We start from the raw sequence: 27519 nt of genomic DNA on the forward strand, positions 1-27519 counted from the left end.
AATGAAAACAAGCCGAAATGAGTAACGAACTATTTTTAAAATGTAAGAGTAGAAAGTACAGATAATTGCGTTAAAATGTAAGGAGTAGAAGTAAAAAGTCGGCTGAAAAATAATTACTCAAGTAAAGTATAGATACCAAAATTTCTTTAACTGAAAAACAATACACCCAACATAACCACCTCTGGAACTGAACGCATCAAGACAACTTTACAGTACATTTCACATACCTCTGTTGCGTGTCTAAATTCAGCCACGCATGATGAGCACAAGTCAAACTTTTTTCGTTTCATCCGCACTAATGAACGCGGGTTGTTTCACTAAATTGTGTAAGTAAAAAAAATAAAAATAAACAATAGTTGATTTCGTATTTTACATTAATGACGCCTTAAAAAAAAAATTATATGAATATCATTGAACAATAAAAACTAAAAGTAATTTATGCGTTACGTAAATGTTTATCCTGGAGCTTCTTATCTCTTATCTCTTTTTTTTAGATGACCCATACAGATTTTAAAAATAACTTAATACAGAACTGTTTTTTATTATTATTATTAGGTTTTATTTTTATAAACATGTAAACTGAACCTTCCAATTTAAATGATGCAGATGTATTTATATTTGGAAGTTTAAACAATTTAATTCAAAAGGTTTATCAAGTAAATCAAGAAAGTATCGTTTGCCGTAATAATAATAATAATAATAATAATAATAATAAACAAACCGTACATGTTGCCTTTAAGTTCCCTGAATGGTAAATTAAAAAACCCAGAATTATTTCCAAAAAAGTTTAATGTGGATGCTGGAGCAACATCTGAATACCAATATTATTATGCATATTTTTTCCAATAATGTTTAAATGTAATACAAGGCGTTTACTTGATACAAAGGTGGGTGGGGTGTCACTGATGTTGGGGGGCTTCATGTGGAGTTTAGAGTGATTTTTTACTGGACATCAACTACATCCAGAGGTCACAAACACAAAACATACAAGTGCTGTGTAAAACTTGTCATGGAAACCACAGACTAACATTGTTCTCAGAGTGCAGGCAACATTGTTGTCAATAACAGAATTTAACAGAAGCATTAACAACAAAAGTTTATTTAACATTCGTTTAATCAAATGTTTCAAGGTGAAAAAAGGGGGAAGAAATGTACCAAGGACTCCCTGACAGGCTCTACTGGAGGTTGTGGATCATCTCTTCCTTGGCAATGAGATGAGTAGTTTTGTTGACCAGAGACATGAGAGAGTTCAGTTTTTGAGACCAGTCATTCAGAAGATCGTTAGGGTCCTTAGGCCGCTGGAAATTAATAATACCAGCGAGGCGGTCTACTTTTGCATAGATGGTCTTATTGACCACCAGGTTAGATAAGAACTCTTCTGATTCCTACAAAAAGAACAAACATTTAAGCTGAATACTACAACATTTGTTTAAATTTGTAAAATTTTGATGAGCTATAATTGAAAGAGAGAGAGATTAGGAAAAACATTAAAGCCTTGATATAAAAAAAGGAAGAAGAAAACAAGAATCAAATGAGTTAGAGGTTATTTCATTACAGAACTCACATCAATAGAGAGGTCAAGCAGTGCTGCCATTCTCCCCATTGTGATGCTTGTGTAATACTTCGCCATTATTCTGATGTTCTGGTAATGGAGACAGACAGTTATCAATTAGCAATGGAATGAAATTGACAACAAAAATAATAGTTCATTTCTAGTTCTATTTCTGTTTCTTGCTAAAAAAAAATTACTACATTGAAATTAAGACTTTAAAATAATAATATTATTCTAAATCCCAGTATTTTTATCCTCATTAATAGTTACTGCATGTCTTTAGAAGATTTATATAGAGTCCATTAGTCCAAATTTATGATACGTTGTGTCTATACTGTAGCTTGAAAGCCTATTCTTTGTGAATGCATTGACAAGAGCAACCAGTAGAACGCTTTATAATCATCCTTTTGTGTCTCATGGAAGTCATGGGTTTAAAACAACAATAATTAAATTATTAGATTAGATAAACATTTAGATCTGGGCGTGAATTATTCTTTTAAAAGAGTGACAGGCTAAAAACAGATATTAACAATTAGGCTTCCCACTTCAGCAAAAATAAGACCGACTCACATGTTCTACCACTCTGTTTTTCAGATCTTTCCATCTCTTTTCTCCCTCTTCTGAGTAGGTGAAGACATCAGTGTCCGGAGTTCCCATGGAACCCTCCCTCAGTTCTTTTTCATAATCCTCCACCACAGATGACCAGCGCATCAGCTCCATGGTGGTGAATTGTTTCAGGAGATCCCTGCAAGAGAGGGATATATTCTTCTACCTAACATGTATGTGACCCAGCAATTAACCAGCCGCATCCCTGAACTCTTGCAGAAACTCTCAGTAAGTTTTGTCTCGCTTACCTGTATTTGGGTATTTCCTCCAGTTTCTTGTCAATGCTGATTCTATGAACTAAATCAGACTGTTCGTTCTCATAGGGTGCCAAAATCACATAGAGCACCACACTCTTCAGAGCCTGAAAGATACATGAGACTTTTTCAGTTTTAAAAAGCACTATAAATGTGACAAGGTTTCTTTGTATTACTAAGGTAAACAGCAAATCTATAAAGAATAAGCAAGACAAGAATTACAATGCAAATAAAAAGGTACCTGCTGCCATTTGGAGTCATCTTCCAGAATACAGGGAGTGTCATATATGGCTCTGTAATGTTTACATATGGACAGGTAGGAGCCCTCGTGCAGATCAACTTGAATCATCAGATTATAATATTTCAGTTTCAAATCCTAATCATAAAAGAAAAATCAAATGGTTATATAAATGGAAAAACTGAACACACCTTCCGCAAAGATTATAAACTGCCAAAAAATCTGAGAAAACAGAAGACTAGAATAGACGTTTCTGCAGAAAGAGAATGACAACCTCACTGCCCTCCTCCTGGAAGAATTTAGTGTTGATCTTTTTGCTAATGATCTGTGTTCGAATGTAGTCCTTGACAGCAATGCACAGCCTCATCTGCTCCAGAATGAACTCCGCCTTCTCCTTCTTCTCCATTGATCCATATGTCTCCACCTGCAGAAAGTTCAGTTTCAGTTTAATCAGCTTCACAGGCTATTTCACGGCAAAGATTATACATTAAAAACAAACAACTATAAAACAAAGTAATACACATCGATTTCTATAAAAGATACTTTAAATGTACTTTTGAAAGAAATTGTAAACGTTTTTCTGGGTCCACCTTATAAAACAAGTGCTTAAGAGTTTGTCCTGATAATAACCTTTGTCTCATGACATTAAATATTGGGCAGACCAAAAGTACATGTTTCACTGTCAAGTGAGTCCTGCAATATTGACATTTTGGTGCTTCTTCACCAATCAATAAATGTCCATGAGTTAATCTAGTATGTCCAATACGACACACTGTATATAAAACTTGGTCATGCCTGGATTTAAAAGAATAAATATATCTTGTTCCTAAAACAAAATTTATTTCAAAAAACCTGCAGAGAGCTAGACTGTAGAGAAATGTCTCTTCAAACTAAGTGTGAATGCGCCAGGTTAAAGGAATCAAATTCAGGCTGAGACAGTAAAAGGTTTTTACACATTTTAACATTAACATAATCCTTACGTACTAAGATTTCATAATAATTAACATAATCAGTAAATGTGATAAACAAACAATATCAGGCAGTCTCTTGTTTATCAGTAAATGTGATAAACAAAATAAAAACAATTGAACTAGTGTCTCTTTTTTGTTTGTATGCTCCAAGATTATATGTATGTATATGTAAATATTTTACATGAAGAAAAATGACATTTAATAAAATAAATTATTTTTTAAATACTTAAAAAGAAAGCACAATCTAACATTAACACACACTTTTGAATCCGAGTTCATAAAGCATCAGATATATTAAAGACGTTATCATGAATAATAACTAAATTTTTTATACATTTATCAGTAACTGTTATTAACACTTTCATGTGGTTTGTGAAATTTTAAGCTCTGATCTGTTAAAGACGTTATCATGAATAATAACTAAATTTTTAAATAAGAGATATAGTTGAAATTATATAAAACATTAGATGAAAAAGTTAAACCTGAAAAAGAACATCAGAAATGTTCATAATTAATATTCACATTTAATTTGAATAGCACAATGACGAGGCAGATGAGCTCGTTAACACTCACCTGCAGTTCCTGCAGAATGGATGCAGCCTCTTTCACATCTCCATTTTGCTCTTTGATTTGGGCCAATGTTTTAGTCAGCCTAGCACGCTCAATCTCCACATATATCTACAAAAACATTGATATGTAACATGAATAAAGTGTAAAGCCGATCATTGCATCAGAAAACTGAGCGAGCTCATTAGAAATAGATCTGGTATACAGATTAAATTAAAAGAGTGCAAGTGGAGACCTTTCCAGCAGTGACGGTGCGTAGCGTGTCAATGAGTCGGAGTTTGATTGACAGGTCACTCATAGCATCAACATATGTATAACATTCCTGTACCATCTTTGCAACAGCCTGTAAAGGAAAATTAAGAGAATGTTATAACCACCTCTCATCTCATCCTCGGAAACCAATGATAAAAAAAAAAGATATTTAAAAAAAATTAGAGATTAATAATTTTTACTTGTTGCTTTTTCTACTGCAAGTGACAAGAATAAAGGCAAGAATGACTTGATATTCTTGGAAGCATCAGAGGAAATGGAAATTACCACTGAAAGTCACTAATGATCTGAATTTAATGTGTTCTTCATAATCTTCATCTTCACTGCATCACTTAACCAAAAATGTCCAGCTATTGTTTTAATATTTCATATATAAATGTAACATTAATATAACTGTATATAAAAATGTTTCTAAAAATAAAATACAATATAATATAAAACATGTTAGCACACCATATAGTCCAAAGAGATATGGTTACATAAGTTGTTAGAGTTGTTTTACAGAATTACTGTACTATTACTTTCATTTAATACCTCTGCATATTCTCCAATACTACTCAAATAATCAAACACATTACGAAGATGTGTTTTTAAACTGACAGGCTGGTACAGGTGGTCAGGTGACATTTTTATAAGGCATCATGAGCTCAGTCCCTGGTTCCATGATGTGCTTAAAACAATATTCCTACCTGCTTCAGCTGGCTTCTTCTCTTAGACAGTAGCATGATGTTTTCATTCAAGGCATCCCAGTCTTTAGCTTCATAGCATAACTGAACTATAGCCACCAAGATCCTGGAGGTGGACACCATGTCTGAAGCCTGGACGGAAGTGACACATGCAAATAATGCAGAACATTTTAAGAGCTAATAAATTCAACCTACCATTAAACAGATGAAATGATCAAAGTGAGAAACTTACAGTTCTTGTTTGCTTCTCTAGTGACAGTAGACTCTCGATGGCCTCCTGTAGTCTGCCATCCTTAAAAATAAAAACAGAATATTATGTTTTATTGTTTTTCTGTCGCATGTTAAAGATAAAGCTTAAATCACTGTGCATTTCTCTGGAATTGCTTATCAGAGATTAAATATGAATGGTGAAGTATCTATGGCTAAAAAGTCAAATGTCTACTTAGCAGTTTCCTGAGAGGTTTGTGGCTGCATAATAAAACTTTTTTTTTTTTAATTAAACGCGCTAGAGAGGTTTAAAATAAGTAACGTTAAATCATTCATATAGTTTAATTCAGGAATTATTTGATGAAATTTAGCTTTAGCACGCAGCATGACTCAGCCGCTCATTCACACTTACTCTGGCCATTTTCTCGCACTCAGGCAAACGCTGATCTACAGTAGCACTGTAGTCAACCTCCATCTTCACTATCCGTCCATCTGATCGTTCTACTCTGTCCTCAGACATTATTACTGCTTACAATAAGAAGAATTCACTGTGAATGTGCTAACTACAATCCGTACAGCTAGCTGTAAATCTTCTTCTTTTTCTTTGTATGGAGTTTGTTTGGCGGTTGGCAAACCAGCTATTCATTCATTACCGCCACCAACTGGACAGGAGTTTTTTTTTTTTTTTTTTTTTTTTTTTTTTTACACCGTCGGTATGGGTTTGGAAGCTGAAGCAGTGTTTCTAAAGCACCCATAATCTACCAGACTGAATTGTAAATAAAGGAGTGACAGAAAAATAAAATAAAATAAAATAAAATAAAACAATTAAATTAAATTAAATTAAAATGTTCTCGTATAAAACCACTGTCAGTTTGACATTGGCAAGGAAGGAACCAAAACTCCTCCAAGACGATAGTAGTGATGAAAAAATAAATAAATACTTGAGAGGAACCAGACTTCCCAAGGTCCTAAAAGACCTTCACCAGCAGATACTACCTATAATAGCCCCCCATTCTAGTATCTGCTGGTGGAGGTCTTTTAGGACCTCTGGAAGTTTAAAGAATTTGTTTTCAGTGTGAAAAGGGTTAGAAATGCAGATGGTATACAGAATGTAGAAGAAAGGGAAGAGCAATTGTATTAAATAACCACCACCGGTGAAGACTGGTTCCTCTCAAGTATTTTTTTTTTTCATCACTACTATCGTCTTGGAGGAGTTTTGGTTCCTTCCTTGCTAATGTCAAACTGAAACTGTAATTGAAACTATTGTAGCACTTATTTCACTGAAACTGTATTATCCTGTCTAGTGTTGATTCATTATACTTTTTTTCTTTTCTTTTTTTTTAGTATTTGGTGCCCTTTGTATCCCCAGTAAAAATCATGGGCTCACTGCTTTAAAAGGCAGAACAATATGAATTTTATTGGTGTCTTTGTCGTAATTTTTTTTTTTAATTAGTGCTTAATACAATAACGGTGTCAAAGCAGCTTTACAGTGTCAAACAAGAAAGTAGTTTATCAATAATGCAAAAGGACAATAACAAACAGTCAATTTGTCAGTTAAAGTCACTTCATTGATGATACAGTGATGTCATCATCCAGTTCACCTCTCTTCCAATAGTGTCGGTGCGATCAAGCTGACAATATTGCCAGAAATTAAGTGTCCACAACTAAGCAAGTCAAAGGTGACAGTAGCAAGGAACCAAAACTCCATCAGTGACAGAAATGGAGAAAAAAAAAACCTTGTGAGAAACCAGGCTCAGTCGGGGGGGCCAGTTATTCTCTGGCCAGATGAAACCAGTATGGTATGGTTTAATGCAACCAGTGGCGGCTCCAGAATTTTTTTGATGAGGGTGCTAAGGGGGGGGGGGGGGGGGGGGGGGGGCTTAACAGTTCAGAGAGATGCATGATGCGCTGTGAGGATAATTAAAGTTTAGGCTTTTAGCTTGCTCCTCATTGAAGATTTTTGTAAAAAGGTTGTTTTTTTTTTTTTTTTTTTTTTAACAGGTCTATTAATTTATACAATTAATTATACATCTATATTTAAAATTATAGTTATCGATTAAAATTATAGTTAATGCCAATGAGTTAAATTTTGTTCTCATGTGACAACAGCACTTTCTCCCAAGCCTTCTCTGAATCATTTAGATGTTCAGACAGGCCTGTACATATTCTTGAGCTGGGGGACCTTGCAGGCACTGCATGATTTCAACTCATTTCGACGTAGAGTGTTACCAATGTTTTGCTTGGCGACTGTTGTCCCAACTGCCTTGAAATCATTAACAACCTCATAACAAGATGACATTAGGGGTAATTTCTTAAAGTGACAGGAATAATCTGTGTTCTACATGGGCAAGTAACCAATCTATGGGAGCCAGAATTGTTGCTGCTGCAGCTGTTGTTGTTATAATTATATTAATCGATTTATAAATTAGTGTTGAATACATTCTTTAAAATGAAAAGTGATAAATAAATAAATTATGTAGGCAATTAATGTAGTTTAATGTAATGGTTGTACTAAAATAAAATACATTTTAAACACGGCTCCTTAAGGTTTTTGCCACTGGGTGCTGTTTGAGTTATTTCTGCGTCATCTCCAGCGCTTCGATTCACGGTACATGCAAGTATGCGGCCGCCGCATTCGCTCAGTTCATTCCTTGCCCCACAACAGGTTTGAACCACTGATCTAAAAGATAAGTGGTTTGAACTGTTTTGGTAAACAATAATTAACTTATAAACTTTGAAAAAAATATCTCTTCTAGGAAAAAAATAGTTGGTTTTGGTATAAAACATTGTTTCTTAAACGGTATTTTATAATTTTATTCAATTAATAATATATAAATAATTTGCATTCAATTTGTATTAAAATGTTTTGTTCATTTCACTCTTTGTTTATACTAGCACGGTTAAAGAAATCTGTATTCAAATTAGTTTTTGATAATAAAACGATTAGATTGTATTAATAATGAAAATAATAATAATAATAATAATAATAATAATAATAATAATAATAATAATAATAATAATAATAAAACATTAATAAAAACAACCATCAATCCAAAATAAATAAAATCGTTTTGTAAGGTTTGTTTTGTATTCATTTTGGGCATGACTTTTATTTTGGCAAGGAAATTATTGGTTGTAGGCGTCTAGGCGTCTGTCCACCAAATTCGTCAGAACACACTAAGCCTAAAATAATATTTAACTGTTAGACCTATAATATCGTCTTAAAAATAAAACCCCAAAAATCAGAATAACATATATCTCTCTTTAAAAAACACACACATAAAACCCTAAAACAAAATTTAGATTTACACTTGTGTGCTGATTTTTTTTTTCTTCTTCTTTGAAGTAGTCTACGGTCAAATCCGTACTGCTTACTTTGGTCGAATGGGATCGTTTAAAATTCAGACAGCAGGATCTAACTGTACCGGACAGAGACATGTGGAATAGGGTCTCTCATGAACTTTTAGGTCTTCGTGTGTATTGCAGGAGCAGGACCAGACTATAGGTGTGGATTTTGGAATCTCGACCATGGGCTCTCTGAAAGCTTTGCAGGACTGGTGCAGGAACCAGTGTGAAAGTTACAGTAATGTGGACATTACAAACATGACTTCATCCTTCAGAAATGGACTGGCCTTCTGTGCCATCATCCACAGACACAGACCTGATCTCATGTGAGCCCTTCTCTGACACTTCTTTAATTTGTTCGCATTTTCTACTTCTCTGAAGATTGTATAATGTTACCTCATAAAATGCCATCGTCTTTACTATCTTAAGTCAGGACAGCTTTAACTAATGGAAACTCTGCTTCCTTAGTTACACAATTAGTGGAAATGTGTTGTGCTATTGTTAGGTGTGACTTGAAATAAACAGGAAGTGACACGCAGTTTGATTCGCATCGGGAATAGTTTAGCCCAAATCGGAAATGCCAATCCAATTTCTTCATACATATATAAATCGTACGATGAAAGAATTTTTATTTTGGTTGATGAAAAGTTATTATGAACGTAATGAATAATTTAAACAGTTATACCGTGACCATTTCTGCTGTATTTCAATATGTAAGTGAAATAGAAAATATTTAAATAGAAAATAAAGATTTATTAATAAAAATAAACATAATAAATGTTACTTCAACTCTGAGACATAACAGCAGATATAGGCTTAATAATAAAAGGAAGAAGTAATTTGTATGTGAAGTTCACCACAGTGAAATAAAATAAGAGTTTTGGTACTTTTAGTGTACCAGTTTAATTTTATCTGTATTCTAGTGTAATTCTAAATGCTGGCAAAACTAGTTTTTGTATGCAACATTAGCTAGCTATAGCTTTTAGAAAAGAATACCCCTTCCCCTTTAAATTAGAAATACCACCTGTCTCAGACTAAAGCTAAATTAGAATGGCCTGTGATATTCCCTATATAGATTTTTCAGACACTATATGATTTCAAACTGAGTGAATGAAGGTTGGTTTAACAATAGTGTCTTAAGAACCATGGCAGCACAAATCAGTGTGGTCCAGACATGTACCTGGGTTAACCAGGCTTCCTTTGATAATGTGGTGCACAACGTATCCAACCCTTTTTGTTTCCCAACTTTGTGTTTTGTGACAGCCACAGATTTAATCTCTTGTTCTAGATTCCTCAGGCCATCAGTCATTATCTGTTGGGCAGATCTCATGCTGTATGTAATGCTGTTATGGGCATGTTGGGTCATGCTGGAGACACTCACACTCAGTCAGTCCTGAGTCACTCTGAGTTCAAGAAAACTTGTCAGTAAACTAATGGCAAAAAAATCTTGATTGGCCCACTAGAAGCTTCTGCACGTCACTTTATTGTGCCATCCCAAAGAGCCACAAAATCACTATCACGGACCTTTAAATTAAATGTTCCCTCCTGGTGGAATGACCTGCCCAACTCAATCTTCTTCAAGAATCTCTTCCATCTTTTTTGACCCTCTCTAGCACTCTCTATTCTAATTCTGTTCTTTAAAAAAAATAAAAGCGTGTCCCTTTTAGACTTACACTCTATTCATTTACTGCTTGTTTTCTTAAAAAAAAAAAACACTAGGTTTTCTAATCTTTTTGTATTCTACCTATTTGTTTTCTTTTTATTTATTATACAGTTAACAAAAGCAAAAAAGACCTCTAACACTAGCTTGCTCTATTCTTTTTCTATTCTATCTATTTTCTTTTTATTATATAATAAAAAAAAAACCTTGCTACATGTACTGTTAAGCTAACTGAGACTTGTTGTAGCACTTGCATATTATTGCTCTCTTGTTGATTTTGATTGCTTCTATTGTCCTCATTTGCTTTGTGTCTGCTAAATGACTAAATGTAAACGTAAAAAGAAAGTTTTGTTGTTCTAGTTTATGCATTAATGCATACAGTTCATTTTTAAAATTAGATAAAAATATGTGTGAATCGGGATCAGATTACACTCACAGTAAAATATACTGTATAGCTGCTTAAATATAGATGCCAGACAGGTGCTGATTTCTGCAACAGCTGTTCTTTACTTGTCTCACAAATACAGATTCAGTATTCCTCAAAATCAACAAAACACACCAACCTGGTATAATTAAATACTTTGTTAAAAAAGTATGATTACACTTCTGAAAGGTTCATTTGTGTTTTGCCCTCTATTGTACAGGTGTGAATTTTAGTTTCCATAAACCAGGCGCATATAATGTTTTCGCACTTGATGTAACAAGACCATTCACTGCCATTCAGTTTCTCTACAGGCTGCTTAATCTTAAAATGAGGGATTAGGTGAATAAAAAGGCATTTTTTAAATGAACAAACATACACTTTTCTGATACATCTGAGCAGGTTGCCAAACACTCTGTGTGTCTCATTCTTTAAGCTTGCTTTTTCTGTGCTTGCAGTGAACTGGTGATTTATGGATAGACAGCAAATTAGAAAAGAACAAACACAGCACTGATACAAAACTGAAGAGATTCTTTTGACTGGAAGTAATGCCACCATAATTATTATGATCTAATCATCAGTGGCAGTGCTGCCTTGTATGATTTTGTTAATTTTCTGATCTCTGATTCACTGACAATTACCTAAAAAAAAAATCATAATATATTTTTAATAAACATTGTGATGTTTGTAATTCATGACTCTGGACTTCTGATATTGCTAAACATATTTTCATTGCTTTGTCCCCTAGAGATTTTGATTCCCTCTCAAAAGAAAATGTCTTTGAGAACAACCGTCTGGTGAGTATCACACAAACCACTGACCAAAAATAATTAGATATAGGGAGGGTTTTAATATAATTTATTCTGTTAATATGTACCATTAGGCAGAATAAACAGTTAACTGCTGACCGTTCTTAAATTGTGCTCTGGTTTTTGAAGGAATCTTTTTCAGGACTGCTCTTGAAAGAGGAAGTGGTTGTAGCAAAACACCTATATGTTTTGTGTCAGACACATGACAGAGTAATGCTCGCTTTATGTTAGTTGAGCTAAGTCATCATTTTAGTCTATAGTGACTTTGCATAAACAGCAATGTAAATTTGTATACAGACTATCTTTTGTGCAGATGTCTTGTTTTTACTGTGTAGAAAAATGTATTTTCCTTATTGTGTTTAAATGCTCATAAAACCATTTTAAATGTAAGTTGACATTGACTATAGCTCCAAAATGTAAATACCAAAACTGTAAACTGTAGAGCCATAGACTTACAGCTGGTGTAGATACTGGTAGTTAAGTATTTTTTATAATGATCATGTCATGTGGTTGTTATTATTGAAAAAATAGATGTTTATCTGCTATTTTTAAAAGCTTATGGGCAACATCATTATGAAAAACAAGACATTTAGGACTGCTGTATGTTTTTTTTTTTGTGTGTGTGTTTAGTATTATAGTTTGTGTCATAATTATGTTTTTTGTGCACTGTATTTGGTTGTTTATGCTCTGCTGTTCTGTGATGTTTCAAAGGCGTTTGAGGTTGCTGAGAGTGAGCTGGGTATTCCAGCCCTGCTGGATCCAGAAGACATGGTTTCCATGAGCGTGCCTGACAGATTGAGCATCATCACCTATGTATCTCAGTATTATAACTACTTCACCAACAAATCTCATAGTGAGTATTGAACACTGCAAATAGATATGCTGACTTATACTTACATTTTCAATTATGTTCTTGGTGACAACAAATTTCCAAACCTGATTGCATTGAATAAGAATGATTTGGTTTGCACTATGCCTCACACTGGATTGCAGTTTTTAGGATTCATAGATTTCTCATTGTTTTGCATGTTATGGTTTGAACTGATTATAACCATTGGGTGGTGCAAGTAAACAAACCAGCTTTGCTGTTTGAGCAAATTACTTGTCCAGATTCTTTTTTCTTTTGATGTTTAGGTTCATGAACCAGTGCCTTTTTTTAAAATCAAGTTTCTGCTGCCTTTTGGCTTAGCTATATATCTGGTGTAATTGACAATATGTCCCCAGTGCTGTCAAAAGAACTCAAATTGTATTGTATATTCCTTGAATTAGTACATTTAATGTAGAAAAACATGCTGCACACATGCTACCGAATGTTTTTATCCTTTATTTAGCTATCTCCACAAAAATGAAGAGCCCTGGTGTTCCCGGTCACATCAAACCAGCCATAAAGAGACCATTTGCTCCTCCAGAGGGCTTTGACGCTCAAACTGAGGTAAAGAAGACAACATTGCTTTTTAAAAAACAGACGTTTTCTTGTTCTTTTTAAAATCTTATTATCTGGATAGCTGTAGACTGAACAACACTCTGTATGTGCACAGACAAATTCTCCAAAAATTCACACTTTTAACCACATTTAAGGATTTGCAGTTGCACCATAAGTAGAGTGGAATTTCGTATCACACAAGACAGAGAGCAGTGAGATCTCATTTTGGCCTGATTCCATGTATTCAGAGAAAAATACTATGCCATTGCCATTTTCTCTAATTCATTTATGAAATCAGCAGTCAGTGCTAAATCACATATTTGGTTTGTGGTAGACATTGTGAGCTGTCTGAGTTCAGAGAATTTTGCTTCTCCAGAAATGTTCTCCCATCCTCCTTGTACCCCCTTTCACCGACAGAATTCTCCTCCGTTTCTTTATTGTTCTTTATCCTTTCTGTTTCTCTCTCTGACTATGTTTTTAGCCAAATTCATGACATCAGTAAAATTAGTTTCTCAATGTATTACTTTGGACATAAGCATTTGTATTGTCATCCTGTGTTTTCAAAGTAATTTTTTTTTTACATTGATTGCTTGTAAAATAAATTTGTACCAATTTTCTAATGCCAAAATTTTAAGTATGTATGTAGTTGGTCTTGTATACATATTTATACAGACCAAAGTATGAGCAAAGTACAAAAAATCTGAAATACGGATCCGTCAGTGGATCTTAGAATCCTTTCCTCTACCTTTCCTTTCATGTTTTTTTTATTTATTTTTTTACCTTCCATACTCGTCCTGGTTCTTGGTGCAACGTAGTCTGGTGCAGATAGCCAACCAAAACGCAGTACTCTGAGCAGCACCTGTTCAGTCTGTGGAAAGCATGTTCACCTGGTCCAGAGGATCCTCGTTGATGGCAAACTTTATCATCGGAACTGCTTCAGGTGACTGGTCAACTGCCTAGCATAACATCTGCATTTGCATTGTTCTGTTATTTAAAGCTTAAAAATAATATTACTTATTATTTCCTCTGCTGTCATCACCGTTTATGTGAGAATGTCTGCTTTTATCTCAGATGTAGGGAATGCAGCAGAACTTTACTTCCTGGGTCTTACAAGTTTACGGAGGATCCAGGATCATTAGTTTGCACACACCACTTCACCAGATCTGCCTCCACCAATCAGAATGGTCATTCAGATATGAGTAATCAACTAAACAGATTAACCTCAACAAGCCAAGAAGACCCAAACAATAGGAGTTTAGAATCTAAAGCATCACACAATGCTGAGATCACCCCGGAGAGAGAGGAAATTACAGAAATAGAAACAGCATCAAGTAAGCAACCAGAGAGCAGATCAGAAGTTGAGACCGAGCACGGAGCACCTTGTTCTTCTAGTCGACCAAACCCTTTTGATGACTCTGAAGAGGAGGATCAGGACACACAACAAGAAGACCACAAGCCAGCCGCTGATGTAGCCAGTGGCGATAAGCCAGCAGCTTTGGAGAAGAGTACTGCAGCAGAAGGTAGACCGGTTCCAGCACCTAGACGGGTATCAGAGCCCACCCTTGCTCCTCGGCCTGTACCCAGGCCACGCCCACACAGACCCTCTGAAAGACCCATTGTCAATGGTGAGCACTGATGTTGATCTTGTCTGCATTTATAAAACGGTCTAACATACACTGGCCATAGTATTACATGTTGTTTCCATGTTTTACATTTGTTAAATGTTTTTAACTATTTTTTAATTGTGGTTCTAGGAGATCCTGACACTCAAATTTCTCAAACTCCTGTGCCAAGAGAAAGACTGCACTCACCTGCTCGGTAAGATAATTGCTGACATCTCCTTTACTGTATCTCTTATTATGCATTGTTCAGGTTTTGTTTCTTTTTCATGTACACTACTGTTCAAAAGTCTGGAATAATTAGGATTTTTGATGTTGTTGCAAGTCCCTTATGCTCACCAAGACTGCATTTATTTAATCAAAAATACAGTAAAAACAGTAACATTGTGAAAAATGATTACAATTTAAAATAACTTTTTAAAAAATTTTATTTTACATTTGAATATTTTTTAAAACATAGCAAAGCAGAATTTTCAGCAGCCATTACTGTCATATGATCCTTCAGAAATCCTTCTAATGTGCTGATTTTGTGCTCTGTTATCAATATTGTTTCCTGTTATTATCAATGTTAAAAGCAGGTTTTTTTTCCAGAATTTTTAGGAGTTTTCAAAAGAACATAATGTATTTGAAATAGAAATCTTTTGTAAAAGTATGTCTTTACTGTCTCTTTTGTTCTTAAACTTTATAAAAACATTAAGCAGCAAAACTGTTTTAATCATTCATAATAATAAAAAAAGCTTATTAGAATAATTTTTGAAGGATCATGTGACAGTGAAAGCTAATGTGAAAGCTACGGGTGGGCCTATTATATATATTAAAGTATACTGAAACAGAAAAAAGGTTATTTTAAATAGTTATACAATTTCAAATTATTAATGTAAGTTTTATAAAATAAATCCAGCCCTAGGGCCGGTTGCACCAGCTGGACGTACACCCGGTTGTAAGACTAGGTTGGATGTAAAATGCACTTTAAGTTGTGCATAGAATTTATGCCCGTCGCACCATCTCGGCATCGTGCTACGTCTGAGACTATATCTTATGCCTAGTCAGGGGTAGGTGTAAAGTGAAAAGTCATGATTTGCTCGGACATTATTCGTTTTCAGGATTCACGTCTGTTAGTTAATTCTTACTGCAGAAGTGAACTGTAATGTTTATGGATCTTTCGGGCAGGATAAGCAATATCAAACGTGAAGCTCGGTGTAAACTGTAGCCTACCACACTGACGACAGTAATTAAAAATATTTCACGTCTTTAATTCCATTCATTATTTGTAGCGTGCCTACCATCCAATAATCACAATAAGTTTTCAAGTTCAAGTTCAAGTCTGCTTTATTGTCAATTTCCACATGTACAGTACATACATACAGAGAATCGAAATTGCGTTACTCTCAGTCTCCGGTGCATACAGATAACATTAACATTAAAGCCTAAAAAAAAAAAATAACTAGATCAAATATAAAATGTATTTGTACAATTATACAATAAGGGATTTATAAAAAAAAAAAAAAAAAAAAAAAAAAAAAAAAAAAAAAAAAAAAAAAAAAAAAAAAAAAAAAAGCATATAAAAGACATATAATAAAAATACAAGTTAAAAATAAAGTTAAATAAAGCAGCGGCAAGGTAAATGAAATATAAATCAATGAAGTGAACAACAGTGCAGTTAAAAGATTTTTTGCAAAAAAATTTATTAAAAATATCTAAGTCTGATTAAAGTGACAAGTGACAAGTCATTATTTGTAGTTCCATGCCGAATGCCTGACCAGACCAATGCTGGATTTCAAATTTTGCTTTCAGATAAGTTTTGTGCTTTGTTACTTTTAATCGGAAATAAATTATCAGATTTCAAATTTTGCTTTCAGATATTTTCAAAAAATACAATCTATAAACATGTTTTTTCATCCACTGAAAGATGCCAGTAAAACACAAAATGTCATGTAAAGTCACATTTACCTCAGGAAAGACATTCATTGTACATAAAACTTGATAGTCAGCTATAAAAAATAACTCTAGAAAGAGGCATTGTATTACATGTATTATATTTACTTAACCTTGATGAAATCTGTCAAGGGAATGTGCAGGGAGACTCCAGATATAAAAACACGGACTTGTTAGGAAATGTTTACTCAATGAAATCATGGCGCGGTGGCTTCACATGTTATGTCTTGAGCAGTTCAATTCTATATTAGTAGTTGTAGATTGTAAAGCTAGATCTATAAATGTGTCGGCGTGGACGTGCATTGTCTACGCTGGGCGTAGTTGCACCTGATCGTAGTTTCAGTTGGTGCAACAGTTGTAAATATTTACCATAAAGCTGGATGTTGCAAAGCCCAGCGTAGGGCCTACACCCAGCTTTTTTACGTCTAGCTGGTGCAACCGGCACCTAGTGAGCATAAGATACTTTTTTTTTTCTTCAAAAACATAAAACACTAAATTATTCCAAACTAGTTTTGACCAGTAGTGTATCTCTGTGATTTCCTCTCAGTGGTTGAAATGCATTCTTTTCCCAGATCTAGCAAGGCTAATGACACTCCTAAACCAAAAGAACCACCCTGGATGGCTCTTGTCCAATCAGAAACGAAGAAGAAACCAGCACCTCGCCCACCCACAGGAATGGCTATACCTCCCTGCACTGGTTCATCTCCTTCTCAAAAGGAGGAGGAATCAAGACCATCGTCTCCTCCAAATCCCTTTGATAATGATGAGGAAGAAGTGCCAGAAACATGTCCGGAAGATCCCCCTGGTCCTGTGGTGGCTGGTCATCCTTGGTATGGGATCACTCAGGCTGCTGAAATCACAGCTGGGGACACAAGAAGACAAAGTCCTGCCCCTTCTGAAAGTCCCATAAGTGTCCGAAGGAAGAAGCGACCAGCACCAAAAGCTCCGAATTCTTCTACATCAGGTTAGTTGCATACATAATACTTTTTGCTTTACATAACTGAAGAGCTGGTGAAGACTGAATTTGAATTGTCCACTATAAAATTCAAAGGTGCACCCTACCAACATTATTGGCTACAATACTTCCTGTATTTCTTCTGTATGTAGGTATTCCAACTTGTTTTAATTAACAGAAACTGGGAATATTTATATATCAAATTAATTAAATTCATTCACTAACAGTTATTTTGGTAATCAAGTAATCATTCGATTATTCTAACGATTAATCGAGTAATCAGATTTTTTTTTGTGATAATAAAAATAGACTTAAGCAAACAATAAACTAGGGCGTCACCGCGGTTGTCTACTGCCAACAGTGGTAGTGCACTTGACGTCACGCACTCTATAACAAGCAGTTTTGCATACAAGTGTAATATCTTTAATAGTTGCAAATTGTTTTATTTAGTGTATAAGTCTATGGTAATTCACAAATTACCTCAAACGCCATACAAAGCGTTTCCTTTAGATTGGCAGGTTTGAGCGCAGGAAAATACAGTTTATTCTGATGCAACACCATACGCGACACCGCCACATTGCAACAGGTTGAGTCTGTCTAGTGTCTACACATGACATTTGAACTCTGTGTCAGTACCTCATAAACAGGACGAGGCAGTTTGTCATGTTGTGTCATGCCGCCAGGGGCGGGTCTACGTGGTGGACAGGGGTGGCACCGGCCCCCCTGAAATTTGACTGGCCACCCCAGCTGCCCCCCCAGCTGCCCCCCCCCACCAGATGTCTTGCTATAGGCTTGTTTTTAGTAAATTTCTAACTGCATATGGCAGTGGCGGATCCTGGCATGTGTAGGCAGCTGCCTAGGGCCGCTTTCTTCTCCTCTTTATACTTAATTTAAGGCGGTTTCTATAGCGTGATCTTAATGACAATGTCGAGAGCGCATAATGTTATGCAATCCATGTAATGCGCAAGCACAAATCTCTCCACTTGCAAGGGGATTGATATTAAAATATCAAACGCAAGTAGTTATATGTTTTTATTGAGCAGAAGACATAATGTAATAAAACAACATAAAATACATAATGTAATAAAACAATATAATCATAATTTATGTATTATATCAAATGCCTGCAGAGGGCGCCAGCAGCCTGGCGATTGGCGTAGGTTTATAAATGTTTTACCTTATAAATCAGATAGAATGATGCACATTGTTCCCAGATGAATGTTATAAGCATCTCAGACTCACAGTATATGCAAAGATGGAGTTTGAGTTGGTAAATGATAACTGTTCATGTGGAGCAGCATTTACTTTGAATGGAGCCGCTCTGAGATGCATACAACCTTCACACATAAAAATAAAATGCATATTAAAACCATAGCGCACATATTTATTTAATGGAATCGCAGCTTTGTGAATTCACAATAGTACTATGCTTTATAAATATTTTTAAATAGTTTAAATATTTCGTGCAGCCTTTGTAAATGGTCTAGCAATGCTTTTCATAGATTACAACATAATGCCGGTTAAAGTTTTTTTTTATAATCGAGTACTACATTTTAATTGAGGAATCATGACAGCCCTAATTAAAAATTTATCACAGTTTATTTAGTTATTCATGAAGTTTCAAGAACTGTATGATATTAATCAATAAAAACTATAGATATTGAGGGGTAAAAATAGAAAAGCATTGGATTTGTATGCGGCCACACTGATGTAAGCATTTTCATTTAGAGTTATTTTCATTTAGAGAATATTTTGATATATTAATAATAATTTCTTTATATAAATACTTTTAACTCGTCCTACAGCCCTCTCAAATGTTTGAGGTTGTTGGTTGTTACAGTATATTGTTGTTGACTAATTACTCACATGTATGTGTTTTTTGTTATATATTTTTTCCGGGTTGTCTCTTTCCTGCTGTTCTTTAGCTTTTCTTTCATCTCAGACTTCCTCTCCTGCTTCTTCTATAGCTCTGAGCACAGAGAGCCTATCCTCCTCTTCCTCAGACCACAGTGCAGTCCCCCAGCAACCTGCTGCTAATGAACAGGACCATTTGTTTACCAAGAGTGTATCTGAACCATCAATCAACGCTCCTGCTTCTGCCCTGTCCCAAAAAACTAAGCTTCAACCTCACTGTTCTCCAAACCTGCCTCCTCCACCACCACCTACCAACACCAGCTCAGCGCCAGCTACTCCACAAACCAATCGCAGTGTGAGACCACCACCGCCCCCCTATTCACAGACACCCGGCACTCCAGGAAAGGTTAGATTTACTGTCAAGATCACACTGCTGTTTAAAATTTTGAATCAGTCAAGACATCTTTATGCTTTCCTGTTCTTTTCACCAACAAATCATCTATTTGATCAAAAATAGTCAAAAACTATTTCAATTAACTGTCTATTTTCATATTAGAATTCAAATTATAACTTATTCTGCTTATAGTAACCACACCAAGACATTTTTTTTTTTTTTTGGTACTAAAAATGCAGCTCTTATGTGTACAGCTACTTACCTATGCCACTGGTTCAGCATCCCAAACCCTTATTGTTAATTCAAAGGCTAACTCAAAAGCGGTACTGTAGAACTAGTAATGGATACTTAGCATGTTTTTATGCAGCTATTGGTAAATGGCAAGTGTAATCACCTTTGTTGTGACTCTCAAAATTCTTGGGCAGTAATTACATTTTAATTGGTTCAAAATTAACTGAGAAATATAAGAAATTTTAGTAGCAAAATATTTAAAGGGGTCATAAAGTGGAGAATCAAAATATGTATATGTACACTACACACATAAGGTTGCGTTACATTAAAAACATACTCCAACTTTCATTAAACACACAACATGCTGTAAAGGAGGCTTTGGATATGGTGTGATGAAGTTAGCCAATCACAGCACCTTTTCTGCAAGAGGTAACATGTTTTTCACAGAGAGTGAAAATGCGGATGGCATTTTCACTCTTAATTAACCAACCTTCAAGAACATAATATAAAAATCTGAAACTGCATTTCATGACCCTTTTAAGAGATTTCATTTTAAGTTTTCACATCTTAGATCCAGGGAATCTTCCAGAGTCCAGGAGCTTTCCTTTCTTACTTTCTTTGTTCAGTATCTTTGATTAATGCTCTCTCATCACTGTCATCTTCAGCGCACTTGTAAAGAGAATCCATTTAATCGGAAGACAACCACCACTGTAAGCTCTTCTGTGTCCAGACCCCCAAAAGGGCCCCGTCCTGCACGACCTCCTGCTCCTGGACATGGATTTCCTCTCATTAAACGCAAAGTGAGGCACAGACAACAGCGTCCTGCTACTTTTATATTATTTTTTGTTCAATTATCATGAATATGAACATGGTTTTGAATATGGAAAAGTTGCAATAATATTTTTATTCAATTTTGAAAAATGTATTAGTTTATAAACAGCGTCAGAATTAAAGTAGTTTGGTAGTAACCATTTAACTTTATCATCAGACATTTGTCTCTTACCACCCATATATTACTGAGTGCATGCTTAGAATTTCCTGTCCTGTCATTGTATTTGGTAGGTACAGTCAGACCAGTATATCCCAGTTGAAGACATCCATGTAGAGATGAGTGACCTGGAGAAACGGTTGGATGAATTAGAGCAGAGAGGGGTGGATCTAGAGAAGAGCTTACGAGAATGTTCAAATGGTAAGAAAACTGCATGCAACTTTTAACGTCGGCTGTGCTGATGAGATATGAATTATTCAAGGATCTGCTAATGATGATCCAGTGTTATTTAGTGTCCTGGAGTGGCTCCATTTACAGTTAATGCTGTTTCACACAAACTCCATCCAAACATGCATTTAAACACAAGGCACACCAACCATCTTCCTATGTTTGTAGTAAGAATTGTTTTCAAATTTGTTGTCCACAAAAGAGATGCTTTATGGCTTACCAGTGTTTTTCCAACAAAATAAAAGCTCTATAGTTTAGCATTTGAAAGAAAAGAAATAAGGACTGCCATGAATATAGTAATTTAACTTTTTTCTGAAAAATGTAATTATTAAATTAAATAAATTAAATTAAATCTTATTATTTATTTATAGATATGATTGATTTTAATCATTTAAATAATAATATTTTTGTTTATAATAATGTTGATTACATTTATTTATTATTATTGTATAGTCATAATTAAATGGTGGAAAATAACACTCTTTTTTTCTTGAAAGGGTGGACTGAAAGTGATTAATAAGTGCTGTTTTTAGTGAAATTGTTTATTGTTGTCATCTTTCATCTTCTGAACAGTAACTGCACTCAGCCAGGTTACCTAAAGGTTTCTTACTTTTGGCTCACCTAAAGAGAGTAGCAGTTCATGTGGTTTATAGAGGCTGATCAGCCTGAGAATGAGCCCCAAAAATAACTTAAAACATGGGCTAATAATTATAAAAAATACACTCTGTTTCAACCAAATTATCCCATTTCTGGTTCGATCAGAGCAGTGTGCGGGATCTTGGGCATGGCTGCTTTTAAATTACTTGACTGAGTGACTCTGTGTTTTGTCATTTCAGACAATGAAGAGGAACATCTACTTGTTGACTGGTTCACTCTGATTCACGAAAAGCATTTACTTGTACGCAGAGAGGCTGAACTGGTCTATACGTAAGTGCATTTTTAGCATATATTTAAAATGCTGTAACATCAATAACAACATACTATATTGACATTCTATTGCACAGTGGTTCTTAAACTGCGAGACCTCCCTTGTGTATGGTATGGTATTCATTTGCAACCTCCCCAGAGAAAACATGATGGAAAACAATCTCAAACTTACATTTATAATTGAATAATATACCTATCATTAAAGAATGTTGGAACATCAGTTTATAGAGAGAATTTAGAGGCAGTCTTTATTTAGAGAAGGATGAGAGCTAAAAGTTTATCAAGTATTTTCAGGACCTCTGCACAGAACAATGGAGGACAGTTGGGTTTAAGTCAAATATGAAACAGGAATAATCTGTGTCTGAGTATTATCTGTATCTGGATTTTAGAGCCAAGCAGCAGAACCTGGAGGAGAGGCAGGCCGATGTGGAGTATGAGCTTAGATGTTTACTTAACAAGCCAGGTATGAAATAAGACAAAAGCCTTTTGAGTAAATCCTCCTACTTTCTTTCAAATAACAGCCATCCTTTATTCAATCTCTCCTTTATCTCTCTCTCACTTTCCCAATCGCTTATGTCTCTGATAGAGAAAGAATGGACATCTGAAGACAAAGACAGAGAAAAGCAATTGATGGCAGAAATTGTCACTATAATTGAGCAGAGGAACCAGATTGTTAACAGCATAGATCTGGACAGACAGAGGTAATCAGTCAATGCAAATGCACTTTGCCTTATTCTGATCCCGAGCTTAAGTGTCTCTGCTATGCTGTTTTTCTGTAAATTTGATATGAAATAGAAAGTAATTTTGTCATCAGTATCAAGTTTGCATGCAGTTTTTGAGGAGTTCATCAATTTCTGCTTTAGGGAGGAGGAGGAGGACAAACAAGTAGCTACTATGCTAAAGAAAAAAGGTCAGTGTTATTTCTCTTTTCACTGACTCTCCCATTCCTCATTCATAATAATACATCTTGCTTTGATTCTTGTATTTCTTTTCAGAGTTCCATGGACCAGCTGAGCAGAAGAAGAAAGTAGGGAAGTTTAAGCCCATGAAGGTTTTGAAGAGACTGAGCACCAAGAATGAAGGAATAAAGGACAGCAGTCCCCGAAAAGAGAACAGTTGAAGGGTTAATTTAGTGAAGGAAAGAAAAAAGAAAAGAAAAGGATGTACTACATGTCTAATTAACACTTTTGAATATATTGCTATAAAACAGAGCCAGTTATGTTAAATTTGCCTTTAAGGTAGTAGCAGCTGAACTGATATACTGCACTACTGCAGTTTATAAAATTTAAAAAAAAAATTGACACTGTCTTAGTCAGATGCAACAACATTTTTGACTTTAATCTTGAAAGGCTCAACCGATACATAATCTTAATTTAATCTTGAGATATTGAAGTAAAAGAAAACGAAACTGATACTGAATGTGGTTGACATTACATCAAGAGTCCTAAATTACCCTTGACAAAGTTTATCACATACCTTCTTTTAAACTCATCGTTACAGTCATAGGAAGCTAAACAGGAAGCCCATTAGATGGTATTTTAATCTTGTTCTCTGAGTTTATATTTATTTATAAATGGCATGGAACTACTGCTACTTGTTTCAGTCCATATTGAAGAGAAAAAGAATTTGTAGTGAAACTCTTCACGCCTCATCCAGCCCTTTCATCTGATTAATTATGGATTGTTGTTGAGATGAATGCAGAAATGAATTACCAGACTTGCAGTTTAAAAATATTGTTGAGAGGGAGTGAAGCATTTCTATCTCATTAATGCTTTTGTGATTTTATGAGTAACAGGGATTTGTTGATTTTTGTCTGCCTGGGTTTGGTTGCACCAGCTGTATTTAATAAAAAAAAAAAAGCCTAGTTTTAAATGGATATTAAGTTACAATTTACGCAGTATTAAATATTTGAGAGTTGCACAGTTAAACTTAGTTCAAACATAACTCTTCATATAAATATATACTAAAAAGCCTCTGATCATGAGTACCAACTGGAACATAGCAAATTTTTAAACTGCATCAATAAGCTCATGTTTTACCTGACAGAATACAGTGCTTTAGACAAGTTTGTTTGTGTTGACATTCACACTCGTTTACATTTTAAAAAGGAGAATGTAATGTGAATAACTGACTTGCAGCTCTCCAGCATGAAACCAGATCTAAACAGAGCACCTCTGTGTGCATTGTTCTGTGCCAAAAAAAAAAAAAAAAAACTAATCTAAATGTCATTTGTTAGTGTTGCACCAGTATTTATTTATTGCTCATTTTATTTACGTTATTTATAATGTTATTTACAGAGTAGTGTTAGAAACCTAAATTTAGCACTAGTTACATGAGGCAAAAGAGGTTAGAATCAACTTTAAGAGGTTAAACTGAAAATCGCACTTTTGGTCATGAATTTAAAAGCTGATGTTGAATAATTTTAAGATAATTTTCTTATTATGCAACAATGCATTATTTATTCAGATAGCTTAGGATTTACTAGTGTGGACCTTATGTTCCAGTTTAAGCAAGAATTTATGAACGGCTGGTGCAACCCTACCCTGGACAACATTTTAATACACACATTAATTTTAATATGATTAACATTGATTAATACACTGCCTGGCCAAACAATCACATACTCTTTCGTTGAACCACCTCTTTGATTACAGTGTGCATTTGTCGTGACATTGTTTCAACCTTATGCAACATCCCAACATTTTTGCTTTCATTTTTTGGCAGAGATCATGTATTGACAATAGGAAAGTCAAACCAGTCTGTAAAGTCTCATTGTGGAATATGGCTACTGGATACATCATCTGACATATTTAAGAAATGAAAAGCTACACACTGCATCAGTTAGGGTTAAAAGAATTATTGTCAAATATAACATGCCAGAAACTGTTAATCCTGCAATATCAATGATCCAATCCAACTCTTAAGTATTTGCTTATTTAAATCTAAACCGCTTTATTTTTGGCCCAGGCAATGTATTTAAATATAATTAATATTTCATAGACTAATTCACAAAAAAAACGATACGTTTGAAAATATTGTTAAATGATATTGTTTAAACCTGTAATGAGGAATGTTTTTTTTTTACTTACTGTATTAGTTTCATGGCATACCTTAATACTAGCAAAAGCTGGTTATGTTTTGGAATTCAGTATGAATTTTAGGTTAACCTACCTAACAGTGTGAGAAAATGTAAATGAACTTGGAGTTTGTTAAAGAGTGACCAGACAGCGGTGCACCCTGAAGAATCAGTGACAGATGAACATTAAAATAAGAGATAACAACAAAAAAATGAGTCTAAACCCCTTTAATAAAAGAAAAACTTTAAAGCCCCAAGTATACTTCGTTTTTGTATGCGTACAGGTGAACACGTAGCCTTTCGAAGTATACTCTATTTGATGATGTATGCGAACGAGGGTGGTCAACATATGCCCTCTTGAAAGCTTCATCCATGTCTAGTGTCTGCTCTATTTTTCCCTTATAAGTTAAGGCCTATAACAAATATTTTTGAACTCTTTTAAACCAAAGCTGAGCTATCTCATACCCTCTCGCTCACAAAATCTTGTCGATGCAGCTGTCAGTCGTTTGCAGTGTCCACTGTTTTGCTGTTGCTGTTCCGTCTCTTAAGTTTCGTTTTCTGCTGTGAAACAACGACCCAGTGTTCTAACGATTTGTGCTACCCTGTGAGGTTTTGCTACATCTCATTGATACAGTAGATAACACAATACGACAACAAAAAATACTACCCATCAGATTATGCTTTATTAACGTCTACACCAACCCCGACCCTAAACCTACCCTTACAGTAATGCAAATACAGTAATTGTGTTGTTCAGCGTGAGAAAATTCACGCAATGTTGATGTCCACATGCGCAGTAAGCCCTGGTAGGATACCTGACAGTGTTGGCAACTCTGATTATTGCAAAAAATAATTAAATGCGCATGTGCGACCTGCACATACAAAATATGCAAGGTTACAAAAATTGGGTGGTGCGTGTACTATTCTGATTACAAAATTTGTGTCAGGCACACTACGCTGTCCTTCGCGTATGCGTAAAAAAGAGAAGTATACTTTGGGCTTAACTGTAACAACACTTTAAAGACTCTGGCAGGAAGATTATGCAATGTAAAGTTTTAATTTAAAAATGGTTTATTTTCACTGTAGAATGTCAAATGTTTTGCGTTGGGCCTTAATTTCTGTAAACCCAAGCAGGGGTGTATTTCTATAGGAGTGCCTTTAATCTGTTTAATTTATGCATATGTCCTTGCATTGGCTGTCAAGTGTCTTTGAATATTTTGTTGAAATTTCAGTTTGTGTGTCTTCTCCATGTTTTTGGGTGCTTATTTGTATCAATCAGATTTCAGTATTGTGCTTGTTTCGTCAGTGTGTGTCTGATCAACTCCAAGGACTTTTTGTTTTCTCTGAAATGGTCTGTGCTTTTAGGATGGAGGATATCAGTTAGAAAACCACTTAATAAAAGAAAACCTTCAGAAGTTTTGACTTTTATTGAAAGTATATTTTAGTACTCAAACATGTCTAAAGTTGATATTTTCATCCTCTCTTTCTGTGTCCCTCACTTTGCTTTGTTCTTTTTTTCCTTATCTCTTGAGTGTGCTAGTTCTTCACTGCATTTCCTGTTGATGTCTTCAAGTTCACAGATTTTCTGTTAGAAAATATCAGAACGTTAACAGCAGGTCTCACTGCATCCACCAGAAAGTTTAGAACAAAGTAGATTTTATTTAAAACTAAAGCCAGGTACACACGGCATGATTTTAGCTCCAATTTTTATTCGCCGACAACTTTGTTGAAATCGCAGACAAATGCTCAAAATCTGAGGCAGAGCAGTGCTCATTCACTTGAGTGACAATTGTATAGTGTGTATTATGAAAGACACTATCTTAAAGAAGTGCTGATTCGTCACCAATGCCTGTTAGTTATTTAGCATGCTAAATATCTGGACCTGTCTGCAGTGTGAAATGTTTTGACTGAAAATTACATCAGCAATGACCTACAGCTAATGAGAGAGCAAGATAAAAGTTCAGCAAGCATAGCTTCTGCAAGTAACCATTCTCTCCTTCATATTCTTTATTTCTTTTTTTGCTGCAAATCAGTGTACAGACAACTTGTATCACAAACTTCTTGCAGGCTACAATCTTAAATAGGAAGAAATGCAGCCTTGTGTGAGAGCTCCTGTCTCACGCATGATCCGGAGGATCATCAGTGACTCCAGCCATCCTTCCCACAGACTGCTCTCTCTGCTGCCCTCAGGAAGACGTCTCCGCAGCATCCGATCCCGCACTAGCCGACTGAGGGATAGCTTTTTCCCTCAGGCTATCCGACTTATGAACAGTCTGAACTAATACACCCTACAGCATACTCCA

At 35.0% G+C, this 27519-nt stretch overlaps 2 protein-coding genes across 3 annotated transcripts; one reads left to right on the top strand and one right to left on the bottom strand.

Moving 5' to 3' along the window:
- Nucleotides 1-771: 771 nt before the first annotated feature.
- Nucleotides 772-5979, bottom strand: LOC109091678 (26S proteasome non-ATPase regulatory subunit 12-like). The gene is made up of 11 exons (XM_019105458.2): nucleotides 5764-5979; nucleotides 5377-5436; nucleotides 5148-5276; nucleotides 4424-4531; nucleotides 4195-4299; nucleotides 2925-3074; nucleotides 2654-2788; nucleotides 2407-2519; nucleotides 2123-2297; nucleotides 1565-1642; nucleotides 772-1385 (listed from the first exon to the last, which is right to left on the bottom strand). Exons 1-11 carry the CDS (start codon nucleotides 5869-5871, stop codon nucleotides 1176-1178), a joined length of 1371 nt encoding a protein of 456 aa, XP_018961003.2. The 5' UTR covers nucleotides 5872-5979; the 3' UTR covers nucleotides 772-1175.
- Nucleotides 5980-8658: 2679 nt separating this feature from the next.
- Nucleotides 8659-26631, top strand: LOC109091680 (MICAL-like protein 1). Of its 2 annotated transcripts, none has more exons than XM_019105460.2 (16): nucleotides 8659-9022; nucleotides 11526-11574; nucleotides 12298-12439; nucleotides 12918-13018; nucleotides 13825-13949; nucleotides 14081-14634; nucleotides 14764-14827; nucleotides 17136-17527; nucleotides 19444-19778; nucleotides 20663-20797; nucleotides 21060-21186; nucleotides 22050-22140; nucleotides 22530-22603; nucleotides 22727-22841; nucleotides 23004-23050; nucleotides 23136-26631. In XM_019105460.2, the coding sequence occupies exons 1-16, from the start codon at nucleotides 8880-8882 to the stop codon at nucleotides 23258-23260; spliced, it is 2619 nt and encodes an 872-aa protein (XP_018961005.1). In that variant the 5' UTR covers nucleotides 8659-8879; the 3' UTR covers nucleotides 23261-26631. The 2 variants fall into 2 exon arrangements, with proteins under 2 accessions (XP_018961005.1, XP_018961006.1); XM_019105461.2 differs by having other exon boundaries at nucleotides 19486-19778.
- Nucleotides 26632-27519: the final 888 nt, after the last annotated feature.

The sequence above is a fragment of the Cyprinus carpio genome, chromosome A6 (genome assembly GCF_018340385.1).
Source record: "Cyprinus carpio isolate SPL01 chromosome A6, ASM1834038v1, whole genome shotgun sequence".
In the NCBI taxonomy this organism is placed as follows: Eukaryota; Metazoa; Chordata; class Actinopteri; order Cypriniformes; family Cyprinidae; genus Cyprinus; species Cyprinus carpio.